Source organism: Rhipicephalus microplus, chromosome 1 (assembly GCF_043290135.1).
Source record: "Rhipicephalus microplus isolate Deutch F79 chromosome 1, USDA_Rmic, whole genome shotgun sequence".
Classification (NCBI taxonomy): Eukaryota; Metazoa; Arthropoda; class Arachnida; order Ixodida; family Ixodidae; genus Rhipicephalus; species Rhipicephalus microplus.
The window spans coordinates 83,306,417-83,324,734 of record NC_134700.1 but is presented as its reverse complement, the minus strand read 5'-3'; the positions used below and the strand labels follow the sequence as shown (position 1 = coordinate 83,324,734).

General features: G+C 44.6%; 1 protein-coding gene across 5 annotated transcripts in view; it reads right to left on the bottom strand.

The window, feature by feature from the left end:
• Positions 1-601: 601 nt before the first annotated feature.
• LOC119178623 (glutathione synthetase) overlaps positions 602-18,318 on the bottom strand; it is a 141,311-nt gene continuing 123,594 nt past the window's right edge. For all 5 annotated transcript variants that reach the window (XR_012888752.1, XM_075883272.1, XM_037429842.2 and 2 more), the window contains 2 exons: positions 17,743-17,932; positions 602-915 (listed from right to left, as the gene is read on the bottom strand). Coding sequence is in view for 4 of the 5 variants with exons in the window: in XM_075883272.1 (XP_075739387.1) it covers positions 792-915; positions 17,743-17,932 (314 nt within the window). In the remaining variant the exon portion in view is untranslated. The remainder of the gene's footprint in view (positions 916-17,742; positions 17,933-18,318) is intronic.

Genomic DNA, 18,318 nt, shown 5'->3' with positions numbered 1-18,318 from the left:
ACGTACACCCGATTCATATTCTTAAACTTTAGTATTGTTACTTTTGTGTATTTTTATTGGTTGCTCACATTGGTTGTCATACGTTTATGTATGGGTTTGTTATCTGTCTGAAGCCACGCGTAGATATATATTTAAGTTTTGCACAAGTGAATATATAAAACCTAATTTTAGAGTCGGCACTTCTGCTTCGTGTTCCCCTTTTTCCTGTGCATTTGTCTTACCTTGTGGCACCCTTTCAGAAGTGTGAGTACATGAATGCACCATCTGGGAGCAGGACGGCACAGCAGAAGCAGACTGGTGCAGCACTTCCACCCCTAACTTGATTTGTATACTTAGCTAAAAAACGGATGCTTGGGAAAGTTGGTTCATACCTACAAAATTATTTAAACAGAGCAAAAAAAGAGACAGAAACACCCAAAAGCGTAAAGCACATTGTCTGTGTGTCCTTTTGGGTGTTCCATATTTTTTGTCGCATTTAAATCATTTTTAGGTACGTACTTAAATTGATCTCAAACTACTAATATAAATATTTGAGTAAATAATACACTACCATTATGTGTTACTTTTATATGCAAAAAGTAGATATTCAAGCATGTGAAAATGAATAAAAACAAATAGGCAATTGCGTTTACTTCCCATGAATACTCATAAATCAAATAGCAATTTTCTCATAGGTACAAATATATTTTATCTCTACAAAAATACAGTGGATTGATTATCACATAAATATAGGATACATAAACGCCCGTAAAACATCTAATTGTGGCAACATAGTAAGCAATGTGCCTCATTCAGACTAGAAAGACACTGTCCAGGGAGGCGAAACCCGCACAGATGCCTCCTTCGCTCGTGCCGGTCATTTTTGTACGGACAATGTGGCCTGCCTCGTAGTTCTCGATGAGCTCGTATTGGTCCCTGCATTTGAAGAAGAGTCCCCAGTTATTTATACACTAATCTAGCTTAAAATCAAGCAACAGACATTTACAGATATAAAAAAAGAGCATGAAAATCAAATACTACACCTCAGATCAATGTTACACAGTCATATAGCAGTAAAAAAGAAAAAAAAAATACATGAGCACAATTTTAACACAAAATATGCACACACATCTCTCGAGCAGAAAAAAAAATTGCATAGAATCAATCCAAAAAAAAAAAACAAACTAGGAACTAGAAGAGAAAAAAAAATTGTAACAATACATAACATTGATACAGAACCATATTATTCTTTTATTTGATTTACGCCTTTGAAAATAATATTTCTTTTCTTGTTTTTTTGATATGCTTCTTCCTAATTCTGGATTTGAGGAGATCTATGGTAAAGATATAGTCATTGAGGGAGTTAGGTATTTGAACAGCAAGTTTTTGTTCCCTGTAATTTGTTTTACTATGTGGTGTAGACACAAAAATATTTCTGAATATAGCCTGTCGATTTCATACTGTATTTACTCTGGAAGGATTGTTTGTCAGACTTAAATTGCCGTGTGATTTTAAGAAATAGTTTATATGATTGGAGTTTGGGCACCATTCATATTTTATTTTTGGGATAATATGTTTGGGTGCTTATCATACGTCCTATGTTTTCTATAGCATGTAGCACACGGTTTTGAAGCGTTTGAAGTGATTCTAAATTACACTGTGTTGTAGTCGACCAAACTAGAAGACAGTATGCTAAACGGGAATGTATAAGTGCGTTACACATATGGTACTTCATGCGTGTTGGTAGTACCACAGCCTATTTAAAGCACCTACAGCGCGGGCAATACTACTTTTGAGATAGTCTATATGTGGTGGCTCGGACATGTTCTCATGAAATATAACTCCCAGAAATTTCGCCATGCTTGACTGTTCAGTATTTACTTTTTAAAACTGCAGCTGAGGATGACAAGCCGTGTTCGTTCCTTTTGAACTAAAGAGCAAGTATTTTGTTTTACTTACGTTTAATTGAAGTTTATTTGTATTAAGCCACATATCTAATCTTTGCAGCCAGGTGTTGGCTTGTTCAAAAATGTTGTGCAATTCCCATCCCAAGAAGAACATGTTAGAGACATCGGCATATAGTATAATGTTAGAGTAACCATGTACCTGTACTTTATCATTTATATGCAACAAAAAGAGAACAGGTGTGAAATGGAGTCTTGGGGCACGTCATATTAAACGGTCTGAATTTAAGAGAGCCATTGATCCTAGTGTACTGCGTTCTTGCCATTAAATAGTTTTTTATTGAGAAAAAGCAATGCCACAAATACCATAGTGAGGCAGTTTTTCAAAAATAACAATGTGTTGCATGGAATCTAAATCTTTAACAAAATCAAGAAATTCGAAAATAACAATGTATTGCATGGAATCTAAATCTTTAATAAAATCAAGAAATAAACCAAGGGTTAGCATTCGGTTTTCCATGTTGTCAAGAATTTGTTCTTGACAACATTGCAATGCAATCTCAATGAAATCCTCAGCCTAAAAAAAAAAAGAAGTAAAAGAAATCGCATCTCGCGTGTACAGTGTTGCAAGTGATATAGACTCATAGTTCGTAATATATTTATTTTTGTTGAACAGCCCCACATACGTTAAAAATGAAGAAGGAATAGAGAAGAAGACACAGCCCTGACATAGCCACAGAACTTTCTGACAGAACCTTAAGTTACTATTACACAATACAGGGACACTCATCACCAAGTGATACCCTATACACCTTCCCTTTGGTTGGTAGACCACACACAAGGCGACGACGAAGGAAAAAAAAAACACAAACAGGTGCTGTCCTGCGTTTCGTTTATAGGTTGCTGTGTAGTGTACGGTGTATCAACTAAGATGAATGCATACCAACTCACTTAAGCTTCCATTCTTATGAAGTGATATACCGCATTTTCAAGTGTATATAAGATGAACACTTCTTTCTAAATTTTTTCATTGCTGTGTTTATGTAAAGTAGGACATATACAGTAAATGCTACTTAATTTGGATCTCACGAGACCACAAAATGTCAATTTAACAGAATTACAAATTATTGAAAGTATTAGGAAAACAATGAACTATTTATTAACATGAACACGCATCAATTTTCTTGGTGAATACGTCAATGCTGTGCTTATTGTGAGTAAGAGCAGCATAAAAGCCAAAATTACAAGCATCCTGCGACATTAGAGAAGCAAGACCCGATGTCTTCAATAAGCCGAACGTGCTCTCCACATCTACCTTATTACGTACCAGCACCGCCACTATGAGCACATGACAATACATTTTTTTTTCGCTGGTAAACGCAAAAAATTTTTCCACAGCTTCTGAAGGCTTGGCTACCAAGAATGTGATTGCAGATGAGAAACACGCCTTTTTGAACGCCCGCGGCCAAAAAGTTCTCACGGGCAGTGGTAAATGAAAATAGGCATGAAGCATTATGGCTTTCCTGCTGTTACTGTACTGTTAGCAGTGATGCAATAGCAATGCGGACTGCGCCGCTTCGTTGCAGTTGAAAGTAAATTTCGTTTTTGCTTTCAGGGGCAAAGCTTCCTAAGGTCCAGGCTTGTTCGTTGGCGGTGTTGGCATGGTGCACCATAGCCGCGGATGACGATGAAGCTGATGAAGATGAAGAACAAGCGCGTTCCAGACCCCATATTCTCTTTCTGCCATCATGGCACAGCACATGTAAGGTACCCACTATACATCATGGGAATGAAGATGACGGTGAAGCACCCATTTTTGCCGCTATGCCTTTCATCATTCTGATAAGTGAAGTACCTGCTACACATCTGTGAGGAATTATTTGTGTACTTTGTGCTGTGGTTGAAGATGCAAAATCAGCGCGTTCCAGAAAACACATTCTCTTTTTGCCACGGATAGAAATGAACCTGAACGCGCTGTCGCCGATGAAGCTGCAGCAGCACAAGAAGATCGGAAAGCTGATCAAGGCTGTTGACTATAATGTAGATATCATGAATGAAAACTGGCTTGTGCAGCATGACATCACAATATGCTGTGAGATGCATTTCGTATGACAATAAACAACCAACAACAACCATAAAGACGTGTATAGACCTTGTAACAGGGTTTATTTGCAGAGCAGAACGCAGAAGGCGAAGCAGTCAGCAGCGTCCGGCCAAGCGCAGCAAGCACGAGCTTATGCTGATGGCGATGCCCCTGATGCGCTGAGAAATGCTGCTGAGGCCCCTTTTCTTCACTACAATCGCCCTCCGCAGAAAAAGGCGCCATCCTGGCGGATTAGGGAGAAGGAACGACTAATGGGTCATAATATGGCTTGAGGCGAGAGACGTGGACAGTGTCACGGCCGGGGTAGCGTAGGTCTGTGGATGGGATGATGGGCTCCACGATATAGTTGACGAGTGACGTTTGCTCTACAACGCGGTATGGCCCGATGTATTTAGGAAGAAGTTTTGCGGAGCGGCCAGGTGCAGTAGCAGGTGCCCGAAGCCATACCAAAGAACCAGCTGGAAAGTTTGGAGCCGAACGGTCCCCAGCCAGGTGGGATCGCTGCTGCCATTGGTCTTCGGTAGAAAAAGAGCGGGCAAGCTGGTGGCATTCTTCAGCATGTCGAGCAGCTTCGGACGGAGTTGTACTTTCGGACTCATAAGGTTTATATGGGAGAATAGTGTCTACTGTATTTGAAGGTTCTCGTTCGTACAGAAGAAAGTATGGCGAAAACCCAGTAGTAGCTTGTACGGCAGTATTGTACGCGTAGGTGACGAACGGAAGAACTTGGTCCCAATTTGAATGATCAGAGGTGACGTACATCGACAGCATATTGCCAAGAGTACGGTTGAAGCGCTCCGTCATGCCATTCGTTTGAGGATGGTACGCTGTACTTGTGCGGTGCACGATTCGGCATTCGTTGAGTAATGCCTTTGAGGTGTCAGAAAGGAAGGCACAGCCTCTGTCACTTAAGAGCTCGCGAGGGGCACCATGACGCAGAATGAAACGTTGCAACAGAAACGTTCCAACGTCACGGGCTGTGGCAGTCGGCAGCGCGGCTGTTTCGGCATAGCGTGTCAGATGGTCTATCGCAACAATAATCCAGCGATTACCAGCTAGAGTTGATGGTGGTGGTCCGTAAATGTCAATGCCGACGCGATCAAAAGGTCGACTAGGACAAGGAAGAGGTTGTGACGGGTAGACTTGCCCGGGAGGTAATTTTTGTCATTGGCACTGAGCACACGAGCGAATGAATTTCCGCACGTAGTTATACATGCCACGCCAATAAAATCTTAGTCGAAGCCTAGTGTATGTCTTGAAAAGGCCTGCATGGGCGCACTGTGGGTCTGCGTGAAAAGCTTCGCAGATAGCAGCTCAAAGATGGCGGGGCATCACAAGGAGACACTTGCGACCGCCAGAAAGGTAGTTGCGTCGATAAAGAAGATCATCCCTTAGGCAAAAGTTGCTAGCCTGGCGGCGGAGAGCGCGAGACGGCGAAGGAGTGAGAGGATCAGAAAGAATGCTTATGAGGCCACTGATCCAGGGATCCTTTCGTTGTTCCACGGTCATGTTGCGCAAGCGGATGACGCAAGTGCAGGCTCGATGGGAGAGAGGCAGACACCTTCATCCGATATGGGTGATCGAGAAAGGGCGTCAGCGTCCGTGTGCTTACAACTGGATCTGTAAATAACGCGGATGTCGTATGCCTGAAGTTTGAGCGCCCAGTGAGCAAGTTGTCTAGAAGGGTCTTTAAGTGTGGATAGCCAACAAAGGGCGTGGTGGTCAGTGACGATGTTGAATACTAGACCATACAGGTAGGGGCGAAAATTTCCAAGGGCCTAAATAATAGCTAAACACTCTTTCTCGGTCACGGAGTAGTTAGCCTCGGCTTTCGTGAAAGTCCGGCTTGCAAAGCTGACGACATATTCATCAAACCCTGCCTTTCGTTGCGCGAGCACAGCGCCAAGTCCAACACCGCTGGCATCAGTATGAACCTCCGTGAGAGCGGCAGGATTGTAGTGGTGGAGGATGGGTGGTGAAGTTAGCAGGCAGCGTAATTTGGTGAACGCATCGTCGCATGCTGGTGACCAGGTGGAAAGGTCCTTGTCGCCGCTAAGAAGGTCCGTAAGGGGCGCACATACGGAAGCAAAGTTTCTAATAAAGCGTCGGAAGTATGACGACAAGCCGACAAAACTTCTAAGTTCCTTTAAGTTCTTTGGCTTCAAAAAATCGGCGACTGCTCGAAGCTTGGCGGGGTCGGGAAGTATGCCGTCCCGCGATACTACGTGGCCAAGAATGGTGAGCTGCCGGGCACCAAATTGACACTTCTTGAGGTTGAGCTGAAGGCCGGCGTCGGTGAGGCGTGTGAGGACGTGCTCGAGACGATTTAAATGGGTGTCGAAATCGGTGGAAAAGACAACTACGTCATCGAGATAGCATAAACATGTGTTCCACTTGAGGCCTCGTAAAATAGTGCCCATCATTCTTTCAAAAGTGGCTGGAGCGTTACAAAGGCCGAAAGGCATAAAGGTAAATTCGTATAATCCATCAGGTGTGACAAATGCTGTTTTCGGTCGGTCAGATGCTTCCATACGTACTTGCCAGTATCCAGACCATAAATCCAGTGAAGAGAAGTATTCTGCTCCCTGCAAACACTCAAGGGCGTCGTCTATTCGCGGTAACGGGTAAACGTCCTTACGGGTGATCTTGTTTAAACGTCGATAGCCCACACAGAACCGAATGGAGCCGTCCTTCTTCTTAACAAGAACGACCGGTGACGCCCAGGGACTGTTAGAAGGCTGCAAAATACCCCGCTGGAGCATGTCAGCAACCTGGTCGTCAATAACACGGCGCTCCGACGCTGAGACTCGGTAGGGGCGCTGCCGTAGAGGCGTACGGCTCCCTGTGTCAATCTTGTGAGATATGTTCGATGTGCGACTGAGGCCAGAAGCGTGGCTGTCAAAAGAAGTACGAAACTTTTGCAGCAAGTTCGCCAACTGGCTTCGTTCTGAAGAAGACGTTGCGACATCGATGGAGCGATGGGAAGCGTCAAGGAGTGACTGGTCAACAACAGAGTCAGAAATGAGTGCGCTGAGGCCCGTAGAAAGTAAACTGGATGGAGCGTCAAAAATGTGATGGGCGTCGATTGGATGCACGTGACCGAGACATTCACCATAGAATAAAGGTAAAGGCCCTTCTAGAGTATTGTACACGAGCGTCTTCGTGACGCCATGGTGGAGAGTAAGGAGAGCAACGGGCAGTAGAGAACATTTGCATTGAATGAACAGGGCAGAGGGCGTAAATAGAACATCACCGTCGGAAATAGCGTCACACGACACAGTCACCAGCAGAGAAGAGCGCGGTGGTACGGTGGTGTCGTCGAAAACAGACAGTTTATAATACGGTAGGGAGGCTTCGACGGCGTCAACATCAGGAAGTGCAGATGGCTCAAGTTCAGCGCGACAGCAGTCATTGACGGCATTATTATTCGCAAGGAAGTCCCAGCCGAGTATCATGTCATGGGAACACGAGAGCAGCACTACGAATTCGACGATATACACAACCCCTTCGATGACGACTCGTGTGGTGCAGGCTGCGAGAGGTGTTACACTTTGTGCGTTAGCCGTTCTAAGAGAGAGGCCGGATAATGGTGTCAGAACTTTGCGGAGTTTGCGGCAATGGAAAGGACGGATAGAGCGGCTCCGGTGTCGACAAGCGCCATGACGACGATACGATCGACTGACACTTCAATGACGTTAGCTGGACAGGGGCGAGGACTTGTGCATGGCGACGGGGACGCAGTTCGTGCCTCGGGAACTGCGGTCGTTAGTTTTCCTGGTCGGTGGGTCCGCAACGGCGACGCATAGGGGAAAGCAAACGTCGACGTGGAGATGGGGAGCGGCGTGTGGGACCGTGTGGACGATCAGAAGGAAAGGAAGAGGAAGGAGGGCTTTAAGGCGTAGAAGAAAACTCAGGGTCGAAAGAGAGCATTCATCGAATGTTCTGAGCAGCCTGGCGACGACGACAATAACGTGCCACGTGGCCAACACCGCCACAAGCAAAACATATCGGACGGTTGTCGTGGGTCCGCCATTGGTCGGAGTAGACTCCGACTTGCGGCTGGAGGACAGAAAACTGCGGCCGAGGTGGTATCGGCATAGGCGGCGGTGAATAGGTTGGCGGCGAATACATAGGCGCTGGCTGGAACGCAGGCTGTCGAGGTCGAGCAACGGCCTCGGCGTACGTGAGAGGTGCGGCGACTGGCGGCGGTTCACGGGTGGGAGGAAGAACTTGTGCGACCTGGTCTTGAATGAAGTCACAGAGTGTAGACGTCCATCTGCGTGGTTGATCGGGTACGCAGGACATCAAAGAGAGCTGACGAGCGACCTATTATGCCTCGGTAGGCATAATGGATGGTAAAATGTGATTTCGAAGCTCCAGAGTGATCGAAACCCAGCACCTCCACCACTTGTAACGGGGTTTACTTGCAGAGCAGGACGCAGAAGGCGAAGCAGTCAGCAGCGTCCGGCCAAGCGCAGCAAGCACGAGCTTATGCTGATGGTGATGCCCCTGAGGCGCTGAAAAATGCCACTGAGGCCCCTCTTCTTCACAACAACCTCATCTTTGTGAACTTTAACTAGCCTACATCCCACCCAAAAACCCTTCATTCTTCATTTCACTGATCGTAAGGCAGTATTAATAAAGAAAAAATAAAGTCTGCACCTTAATACCACATATAGTACGATCAATAAAACATCGTACTACATACTGTACACATATGTTGTCACTCATTTGCATGTTCAAGTGGGCAATGTTCCTGGTTACCTGAATGATCCCCCAGAGCTTCGTTTACTCGTCATCATTCAATTTGTGGATATGCTGCAAATTATTTTGCGGCGCACATTTGTGACACAGTGCGCTCAGTGCGCTCTCAAGATCGTACGAATTAACTGGGTTGCGGCCAAAAAAAAAAAAACGAGTTAGTGAGAGTTGCACAAAACTAGAATATACGTGCTGACCAGGACCAAAGAAGAACTCCGAACTATCTGTTTTCCGAAATTAAAGAGAGTTGAGTAAACCAGCTTTTACTGAATAATTTCCCCCCCCCATTTCCTTTCACTCTACAAGTGCAAGCAACACTGAGTGCCAAATTTATACTGTTAAAACAAGTTTTTTAAAACAACAAGGCAGTTCTAGCAATACATGTCATACTGCAGGGTTCAATGAACAGGCTGGTAAAGACGTCTCTAGGTGATGTCTACAATGTGGCTTAGAATAATAGGCCTGAGCTAGTTAGTTGGTATTCATGTTAAAAGATGTCTGTCTTGTGTTTGTGTTCACGAGCCCAGTCTTTCAATATGAATACAATCTGGTGTTGCCATTTGTGCAGCTTTCGAGGTACCAGCACAATGAGCTTTAGAAACACACAGCAGCAAATGCAATTACAAGAGAAACTGATCATGTCATTGGCCACCATGTTTTGTTTTTTGCATGTGTAATTGCCTGACCTACAATTCAATAAAGACAGAGGGCCGTGAGTTTTCAAGCCCTTTGAGTGTTCTTAATATTAAAAAGAAAAATTCCCAAAACATTTGCTCGTGTTGCACCCAAGGAGTTATTGCATTTTTTGGGGAAGGCACAATTTAGGCAGATGCCAATCCGTATGAGGCTGTTAACTGGCACTTGCCTAACATGTCTCTAAGCGTATAGTCACCATGTCCCCATTGTACGATTTGACTGCTACAATGGCACCTCAGCTATTGCAGAAAAGCTACGCTGCTAAATTGAATCGACGATGAACAAGTATAGACTTGGGAATGGGAACTAAACAACAGCACAGCACCTCAGCATTGAAGAAAAAATGGTGAGCAAGTGAAAAGCCAAAGAAAATAAAGAGCACAAAGAAAGCTGACTGGGTACCAAAGTCCCTTTGCCCAAGCTTGAAGACTGCCAGAGTGTGTGAGTTTTAGAATAAAGTGCAGAATGGTCTATGGTGCTGCAACACCTGAAAGTGCAGACAAGGGTTTGAGAAGTGAAAGATCCTTTGCTAGCGCACTGTCTTGCTGCTCTATTTTATGAGGCCCCAACTGGTCCGACCACATGAGTGCGCACAGGCACGCCCCAGAAGCTCCAGGAGACTTTGGAGAAAGCTTCAAGGCACTTGTGGTAGAATGACGTTGAGGAACACCTCTCAGAAAAGCTACATAATCACCAAGACTCATGAAGTTTTGTTTACTTTCAACAATGGGGGGGACACTATTTCACCACAGGGCAACAATTCAGCAGTGCTGCTACAAACAACCTGGTATGGAAAAGAACACACAATAACATTTGTTTTGTGTGTTCTTCACTTGTGCTCCACTTATGACATGAAACTGCCACCAATGCATATGTGCAAGCACAAGATAAGGCCAAAGAGATGGCTACTGTTGAGTTGCCACTGTCTAGAAAAATGAGAAGCTGTGGATGAATGGGAAAATGATGGCCATTTGACGAGGCCAACTGTTTTGCGAAATGACAACATGGCTTCTTCTACATGAGAAAAGGTCTGGTTGTCGTAGGAAACATGCAAGCATATATGTGGAAGCATAAAATGGCATGGCAGCAGCAGCATTAGCAATTTCTCACCCATAACATTTTTTTCAAACAGCTTCCTGTTTCCAACGGCCCAGCTATTCCCTGAAGGCACTCCGCATTGAACTCATGTGCTATGTAGTCTGAACCCAGATCTTCAGCTAGCAATGCACACATGTGCACTGTACACACTGTGGACAGAACAACCAATCCCTCTCCCCCATTAGTGGAGGGTATTCTTGGATCACCCATCAACTTTTGTACCGGAGCCCTGTTGACCAAGTCACCCAATGACATTTGTTTGTGCAACATCACACACGTTTGTTTCAAGCTACACAGCTGTCCAACGTCAGTACCGATGAGGGTAAAGGCATCTGCATTGAACAGATGATGTTCCAAAGCCACAGTCATACCATTCATATTTTTCCAGTTTATCTGCACGCCCTTTGAGTCTAAGAAATACCACGTAGAGTTTTAACGCTTCATCAGGTAATGTTCTGAAGCGTCCCATTTGTGCTGTGGGCGACATCCTTTTCGCCATTTTCTCGTGCTGAAGCACTTTCCTATCGGTGCCCCCTTTTTCAGTGCTTCAATATAGTGATACATGTGGCCACATATAAATGAGATCTTCCATCCTTGTTACTCGTGGATCACATGGTCAACGTCAAAAGCCTCTATCACAGCAACCCCTCCCCTTTATATTCACAGCAATCACTGCATTATCATGCCCTCAATTAGTCGGGCCAACTCAATTTTCATGGACTCCAGAATCATGCTACCATTGTCGCTCCATACCTAGGTCTCCCACAACATTCAAATCCCTGCAGGTCTCAACATCACAAAACCAAGTCAGCTTGACTTTCCGCTGCTTCTTCAAACACTGGCCGTGATGACTTCGGTGCTTCAAATGGGCCCTTCTGTGGGCAATATCTTTCGTGCACCCAGATCATGATGGTCCAAAAACTGTCATAGAAGTGGCGTGAAACTACAGCAGTTACACAGTTGCCACCGGAAACCAGTCAGTTTTCTTTTCCAGCAAAATAATGTCAGCAGAGCAATAGAGTGCCGGGAATGGACTCACTGCTGTTCACCTGACCGTCAGAAATTTTGGCATTTCCTTGAGAAACAGCCGTTCACAATGCCTACTGTTCACAAGCCTCTAACAACTGCTTTCGCATGAGCCTGCAATAATTACAGACGATGCAAGATTCGGCACATGGCATCCTTGTACAGTTTCGCGACCAATCGTAAACACTCAAAAGGTGTTTTTTTTTAGATCCTCAACTGCATCTGCAAATGCGGCCACTCTAATTTTATGCCTTAGAAGTTTGCAGAGCTACAAGAGAGAAATGAAGAACTACATTCTATATTCTATTCTGTTGGCAAACGTGTCATGTCATCAGCTAAAAAAGGTGCAACTTTGAAAAAATATTTTGCGTAACTTGCAGTGGAAGAGCAATGCTGGAGAAACAGAGGAGCTGATGGGCACCTGAATAGTCCTCGCTGTCACTGTTCTGCCGAGTTTTGCAAGTTTTCTCTTTTTCTTTCTCCCTCTTCCTTTTCACTCTTTTGTGCATGCTTTTTTTGCCTCTCTTTTCTTCCTCCCTCTCTATGTAATTTTCACTGCTTCCTTTCTTTTTCTGCCATTTGTCCTGTCCCATTTTTTTATGCTTTGCCTTACTTTCTCCCCTCCTCCTCACATTTACTTCCCTTTCTCACCGCCTTCCTATACTGCAAAAAAAAAAACAAACATAAAAGCTCATGCTAAGCTTTGCTAGTGTGCCTAGATAGCCAAGCGGTGAAGGCCTTCTAATTGTGAGTATGCTGGTTCAAATCTTTGTTCATAAAGCAATTTTACCCCTAGATTTTTTCCCTTTCTCTAACATTATTTGTCTCTCTCTTCCTCTGTACTCGCTCATCCATCAAAGAAAACACATACCGTGCTTGTGCACATGTTTTGGAGTGAAGCAGAAAATAATGAAGAGTTTGAACAGAGTGCATGCCGGTTTATCTTTCCCTTCAGCCGTGGCACGTTACGTCACACTTGCTGCACCAGTGTGCCTATTGTTTGGGAATTATGTAGTTGCTCATCAAGGTGGTTCTAGTCGATGAATTACAACTTAGACTTGGCTTAAACAGTGCCACTATTAAAATAAAGTTATCAGATTATGCATTCCAAAAGCACAACATGATTACAAGGCACACAACAGTGAGGTGCTCCGTAATGATTCTGACAACGTGCGATTCCTCAATGCACTTTTAAATCTAGCAGGGGTGAGACGGCTGAAACTAAATTGGGAGCAGTTTTCGGAGCAGGGAAATTTCAATTTTACAGAAGAAGAACTTTGCTTTGGAGCAGTTAGCGGCATTTAATATGTCGTCCTGGGATGTTGAAAATACAAAATTTTAACAACGTGGGGGCACGAGTGCATGTTTTAATTTATCTATAATACACATAATACTGAAACAGATTTTGAGCGAAGTTTTTAAACAGATTATCGCTAGTTATGAACTGCACTACCTTTTTCCATACCCGGTGACCTATGTAGCGCTCCCAACATATTAAATATTATTTTAAAAAGGTTTTGCTGAAAAGTAGGTTCCCCAGAAGAATTTAAAAAATGCATCACACTCAAAAAACAATTCAAAAATTGTGATTGCACAAAAATTTTAGTTACGTAACTGTGGTCATTCGCTTAAAAAAAAGCCTGACATGATAGCGACAAGAGCTTTTAGCAGACAACAAAAGCACGCTGCACTGCCGTTCGTAGGCACCTCGTGCGGGACTACCTTCAAGAGTGCACCGCGGGAGCCAAGAAAACTCGCCACACCAACTATCTCGTAAAGCGCATGCGTATGGCACTAAGTGATAAGCGAACGATACTGATAACGCCTCTACAAGCGAGCAACCATGCATTATTAATACGGCACATGCTAGTCTGTCCTATATATTTCTTTAATATCTACACGTTATCACTGTTGATGTAGAGCTCTCAATAATACATCAACTTGCGATTTCCGCCTGCACCACTCCTCGACTCATGTAAAGTGCTCATGTAGCGCAGGTAAGAAAATCCCTGTCCATGCAAACGAATTGCCGAACATAGAGAGGCAGGTTTTATTGCAAAGAAAAGAAAGAAAACGAAGTCACAATGCCGCCGACCAAAACACCGATAGAGACAAGCCTAAAGCTCGTGTAGCCCAGGGCTGGCACGCATGCGGTGACGCCTTTTTGCGAGTTTCGATTACAAAACAGAGCAGTGGCTAAGCACTAATCGTAAAAACTGTGCCAAGTGATGCCGACGTGCCATGAGTCACGAATAAAGCCCCAAGGTGCTCGTTAATATCGTTTACAGTGATCTAACCACCCGTTCTGTCACCAGGGCTTCGCATGTAACTGTTTCTCTCTACGTGCAGACACCGTTGTACGAATTTCACATGTGATGGCTTTATTAAATACTAAATGCAATTATAACTCGCTTGTCTAAATAAATTAGTAGCTAATGGGCATAAACCATGAACCCATTTTGAGAACCCACAAGCACGCGCCAGAGCATCCAGGAACGCGTCGGATGCAAGGAAATAACTCCACGTTTACAGTTACTCCCTCAGAGCAAACGTGCACTCGTAGGTTACTGCACATAGCAGCGTGCAATGGGGAGACGCTTTTTTATGGGGAGGCCATGCACAGAACGTGGGCCGGAGGGAGCGCAGTTCAGATACATGACTGCACTCTTCAACTTATTTATCCTGGCTCCGCTCACCCAGTCGTACCCCCCCATAACATCCAAGACTGTGCAAACAGTTGCCTCATCCTGGACGACAATAAAGAGGTCATCTGCATAGGCGAACATTGCCAACGGAGGCGAACCTGGCAGAAGGGGAAATCTATTAATGCTGGTGTCTTTAGAAAGCCTCTGCAAGAGCGGCTCGAATGCGAGCATATAGAGAGCGGGCGAAAGTGGATCATCCTGCCCGACTCCACGGCACACACCGAAAGGCTCCGAGACGTGATCTTGTATGACAACAGCAGAACTAGGACGAAAATAGAGAGCCCCGATCATGCTAATGAACTTAGCACTGAAGCCTGCCTGCTTTAAAACTTTAAAAAGGTACTTATGACTGATAATATCAAACGCCTTCTCTTGGTCGAAAAAACAAAGAATTTCACGCAAGTTGCGTGAGTTAGACCAATCTATGAGATCCCTAATAGCAAAACCATGAAGTTGACAAGATCTACTTTGGACACAATCCGCCTGGTACGGACCCAAAACAATACTAAGTACTGGAGTGAGTCGAACGGACAGACACTTAGCTATGACCTTGTAGTCACGGTTTAGAAGGGTGATGGGCCACCAGGCTCTCAGGTCAGTGCGTCTCGTCTCATACTTGCACAGGAGAGTGATCCGCCCCTCCCTTTGAGTTGCTGACAGAGTCCCCTCATAGAAAAGCCTGTTTGCCAAAGTGGTAAAAGGCCCCCCCAGTACCTTCCAAAACTTTACGTAAAACTCCACTGTTAAACCATCCGAACCTGGGCTGCGATTATGGTTCATGGATTTAAGAGCTGCGAACACTTCCTCTTCGACGAGAGGAGTGTCACATATATCGAAATCCTCGTATAACCCTGAGTGAAAGGAAACGAAAATGGAGTGGGAGGCAGTTCGGTGTAAAGGTTTTTGTAGAACTGCCTTGCCACCTCTAATACTCCGTCCTGCGTTTCCACTAAACTGCCTGTGCTTGGATCGATCAAAGAGGTTATTGCTGAAGTCTTCCTAGTTAAATGTCCACAAAGAACATTTCGGCTACACCAAGCCTCCATTTCCCACTGCTCCGCGCGTGCTGTATCTCACAAGTGGTCCCAGCGTCGCTGGAGCAGGACTCTATAATCCTTGCGCATTGAAGTAAGAGCCCGCAATTACTCCCGGGCTGCCGGACAACGGCTTTGAGAGCAGGAGAATTGCGTCAGAGACCACTTTGATCTCGGCGCGTTCCTCCTGCGCCTTCCTCTTGCACCCACTCCCTGAAGCGCTCCGCAACAGATGCTTGCTCTAATTTTTCGCTAGCTCACGTGAGTTTAGGAAGTCGACGAGAACAAAGTGACATACACTCGCCGCTTCGCGTGCGCTCCGCTGCCGCATGCAGCAGACAGCTCGGGAGGCCCGGCAAATCGGAAGGTGCGATTTAGTAATGTGTGCTCACCGCACCAATAGGCTCACGGGACGGGGCTTTCTTGTTTTACACGGATTCACGGTATGCATACTGAGTGGATGAAAACAAGCACAGCGGGATATGAAAGAAAAAGGGTGGCTCTTTCGAATGCGACCAAGACGGCTGCTGTAGCAAGCCTAGAACGGCAACACTGTGGCACTGAAAAAGCCCGTTTTTCACGCGTCCATCACCAAAAATTCAGCTCACTAATGTCGCAGAAACTACTCTCATAGCTAAACTAAGAATCTAGGAAACGTAAAAATTGACAAGATTATGCAGCGATAGTGGGAGAATCCAAATATAGCATTTTCAAAAAATCGTATTTTTTTGCGATTTTCAGTCTCAAAGAACCTTTCTCTCCTTAATTGGGTGCTTGTGCATCAGAATGCTTCAGGGCAATCATTTTCTTTGGCCAGGAATGAACAGCGGTGTCTCCGATCGGGCACGCTACTGTCTCTCGGCAACAGTGAGTAGTTACATGGCAAAGTTCGCTGCCATATTTTGCCTCCTTCCCATCTATATAATAGGAGCCAGAAGTAGGCAAGAAAAATTGGACCTCACTTAGACTTACTCAAGGCTCGCTCAGACTCAGACTCATGGCTTGACCTGAGCCTGAGTGAGTCGACTCGCAAGTCTATTGGTGTAAAACTAGTTTTTACAATTATAGAGTTGATTCTCCTTAATGCCAATTTCTCACATAATTGGTGCTTTACTCACAAAATATTTTAATCAAGAACTTCCTGTCAAAGAATTTGGGGGGAAATTCATGGCACCACTTCCCTTATCTCCCACCTTGATCAATAAATGTTGAGGTGCCACACAAACGCTCGTGCGTTGATGCATGTATGAATAGGCTTGAGTAAAAACATAAGCTGATATAAGGCTGGCAGTTATTTTAAGGATCAGTAGATAAGAGGATAAGTTGACAATAAAAGGTGTAACTCACTCAGGCAGACTAATATTTTTCTAAAGTGAATTAACTTGGACTTAAACTAAGCAAAATATTAATCCCTCAGCGTCACGGTTCCCCCATCAGAGTTTCAGTGAGTTGACTCATGTTTACCAATCTATGGGTAGGACCCGTGCTACCATAAAAAAAGAGTTTGCATTATTTTCTGATATAGTAAGTATAATTATGCAGTGATCTGAATCATGAGTGATATGAAGTTAATGCGAAGACTGTTGCGACTCAGCCCCTTTCCACGTGGACAGCTCATTTTGATATTCCTACTAAAATAATCACCAGCAGGGGTCGTAAATTTAGGTCTGAACTACGCTGCCAGCTCACCAACCTACTTCAAAGAATATGCCATGACATGACCTACGGCCACAATGTGACAGCTTCATTGAGCAGTTCCGCCATCCAGTGAAACATTTACATTGTAGCTGACCCAACTCATAGTCCTCCTGGAGTTCTGCACAACTCTCAAAAACTCTTTCCGGCCCCATTTGCCCATGGCACCTCTCTATGTCTGCCTTAAACCCATAACTACGTCTGACCATCTGATGGAAGAAGATATAGCCAGGTACCATAATGAAAAGTGAAATGAGTGTTTCCTGGAAAGAAAAACGACAAGAAAAAGCTCAGGATGACTGAAAACGAACAGACCATCTTATTAGTATAAATCTGTGGTTCTCAAATGGGGGTCCACAGACCCTAGGGGGTCTGCGAAGCCACTTCTATGATCTGCGAAACCCTCAACCGCTTTTTTTTTTTTTACATCCATTGGAGTTTAGTTCGATTGTGACTCAAGGTAAATACCGAAACAGGTTGAATGTGCCTGCAGATATGCAACTCTGCTTAAGCGCGACTGTGCTCCCTGTCAATGAACTGCCCAAAATGAAGTGATGCGGCACGTTTGTTTGATATTTTTGGTAGCAATAAAAGGCAACTGTTTCACCAGTTGTGTTGTTTACCAACGTACCCCCCCCCCCTCCCATTTGCTGCATCACTTTCACCAGTCCACAAGAAGTCCCCAACACATTCATGGCTGAGAACCACTGGTATAAATACCTATGTAGCACCACACTCACCCGAGGATAACACCAAAAATGCCAAGTTCGCTGACCACGTTGCACTTGCTGGCCTCCTCAGTTGATCGTACAATGTAGTTGGTAGTGATGGGTGGCTGAATCAGGTCCATGAGAATGTAGCCTTCGCGCTCCTTAGTGCGGCCCAGTGCCTGCAGCTTGTTCCGCACGTCATCACCATACACGTTGTTACCTGCAGATACGCAGATGTGCACTCTGCTTGTACTTATCAAAGAGACAGAATAAGGCACATTCTGTCGCTGATGCTAAGGAATCTTTTTTTTTTTAGTGAAATAGAAAATAAACGAAGGAGTTTTTGTCACCATTACTTGGCGACGGCTACCCCTTTCCACTTAATTGGTACAAATAAAAATATGAAAAAAAAAAAACAATAGCATATCTGCATATATACAGTCCTACATGGGTGAGAGCAAAAGTTCTCCTATATAGGCAGAACAAACACGCAGACGACACGCTCACATTTAACTTTTGTCCGCTCAGTATTCGTCACAAATCTTCGTTTCTTCGAAGAACTGTTGCAGCACCTTCATTGCTTTGCTGTTTGTTTTGAAGGGCCAT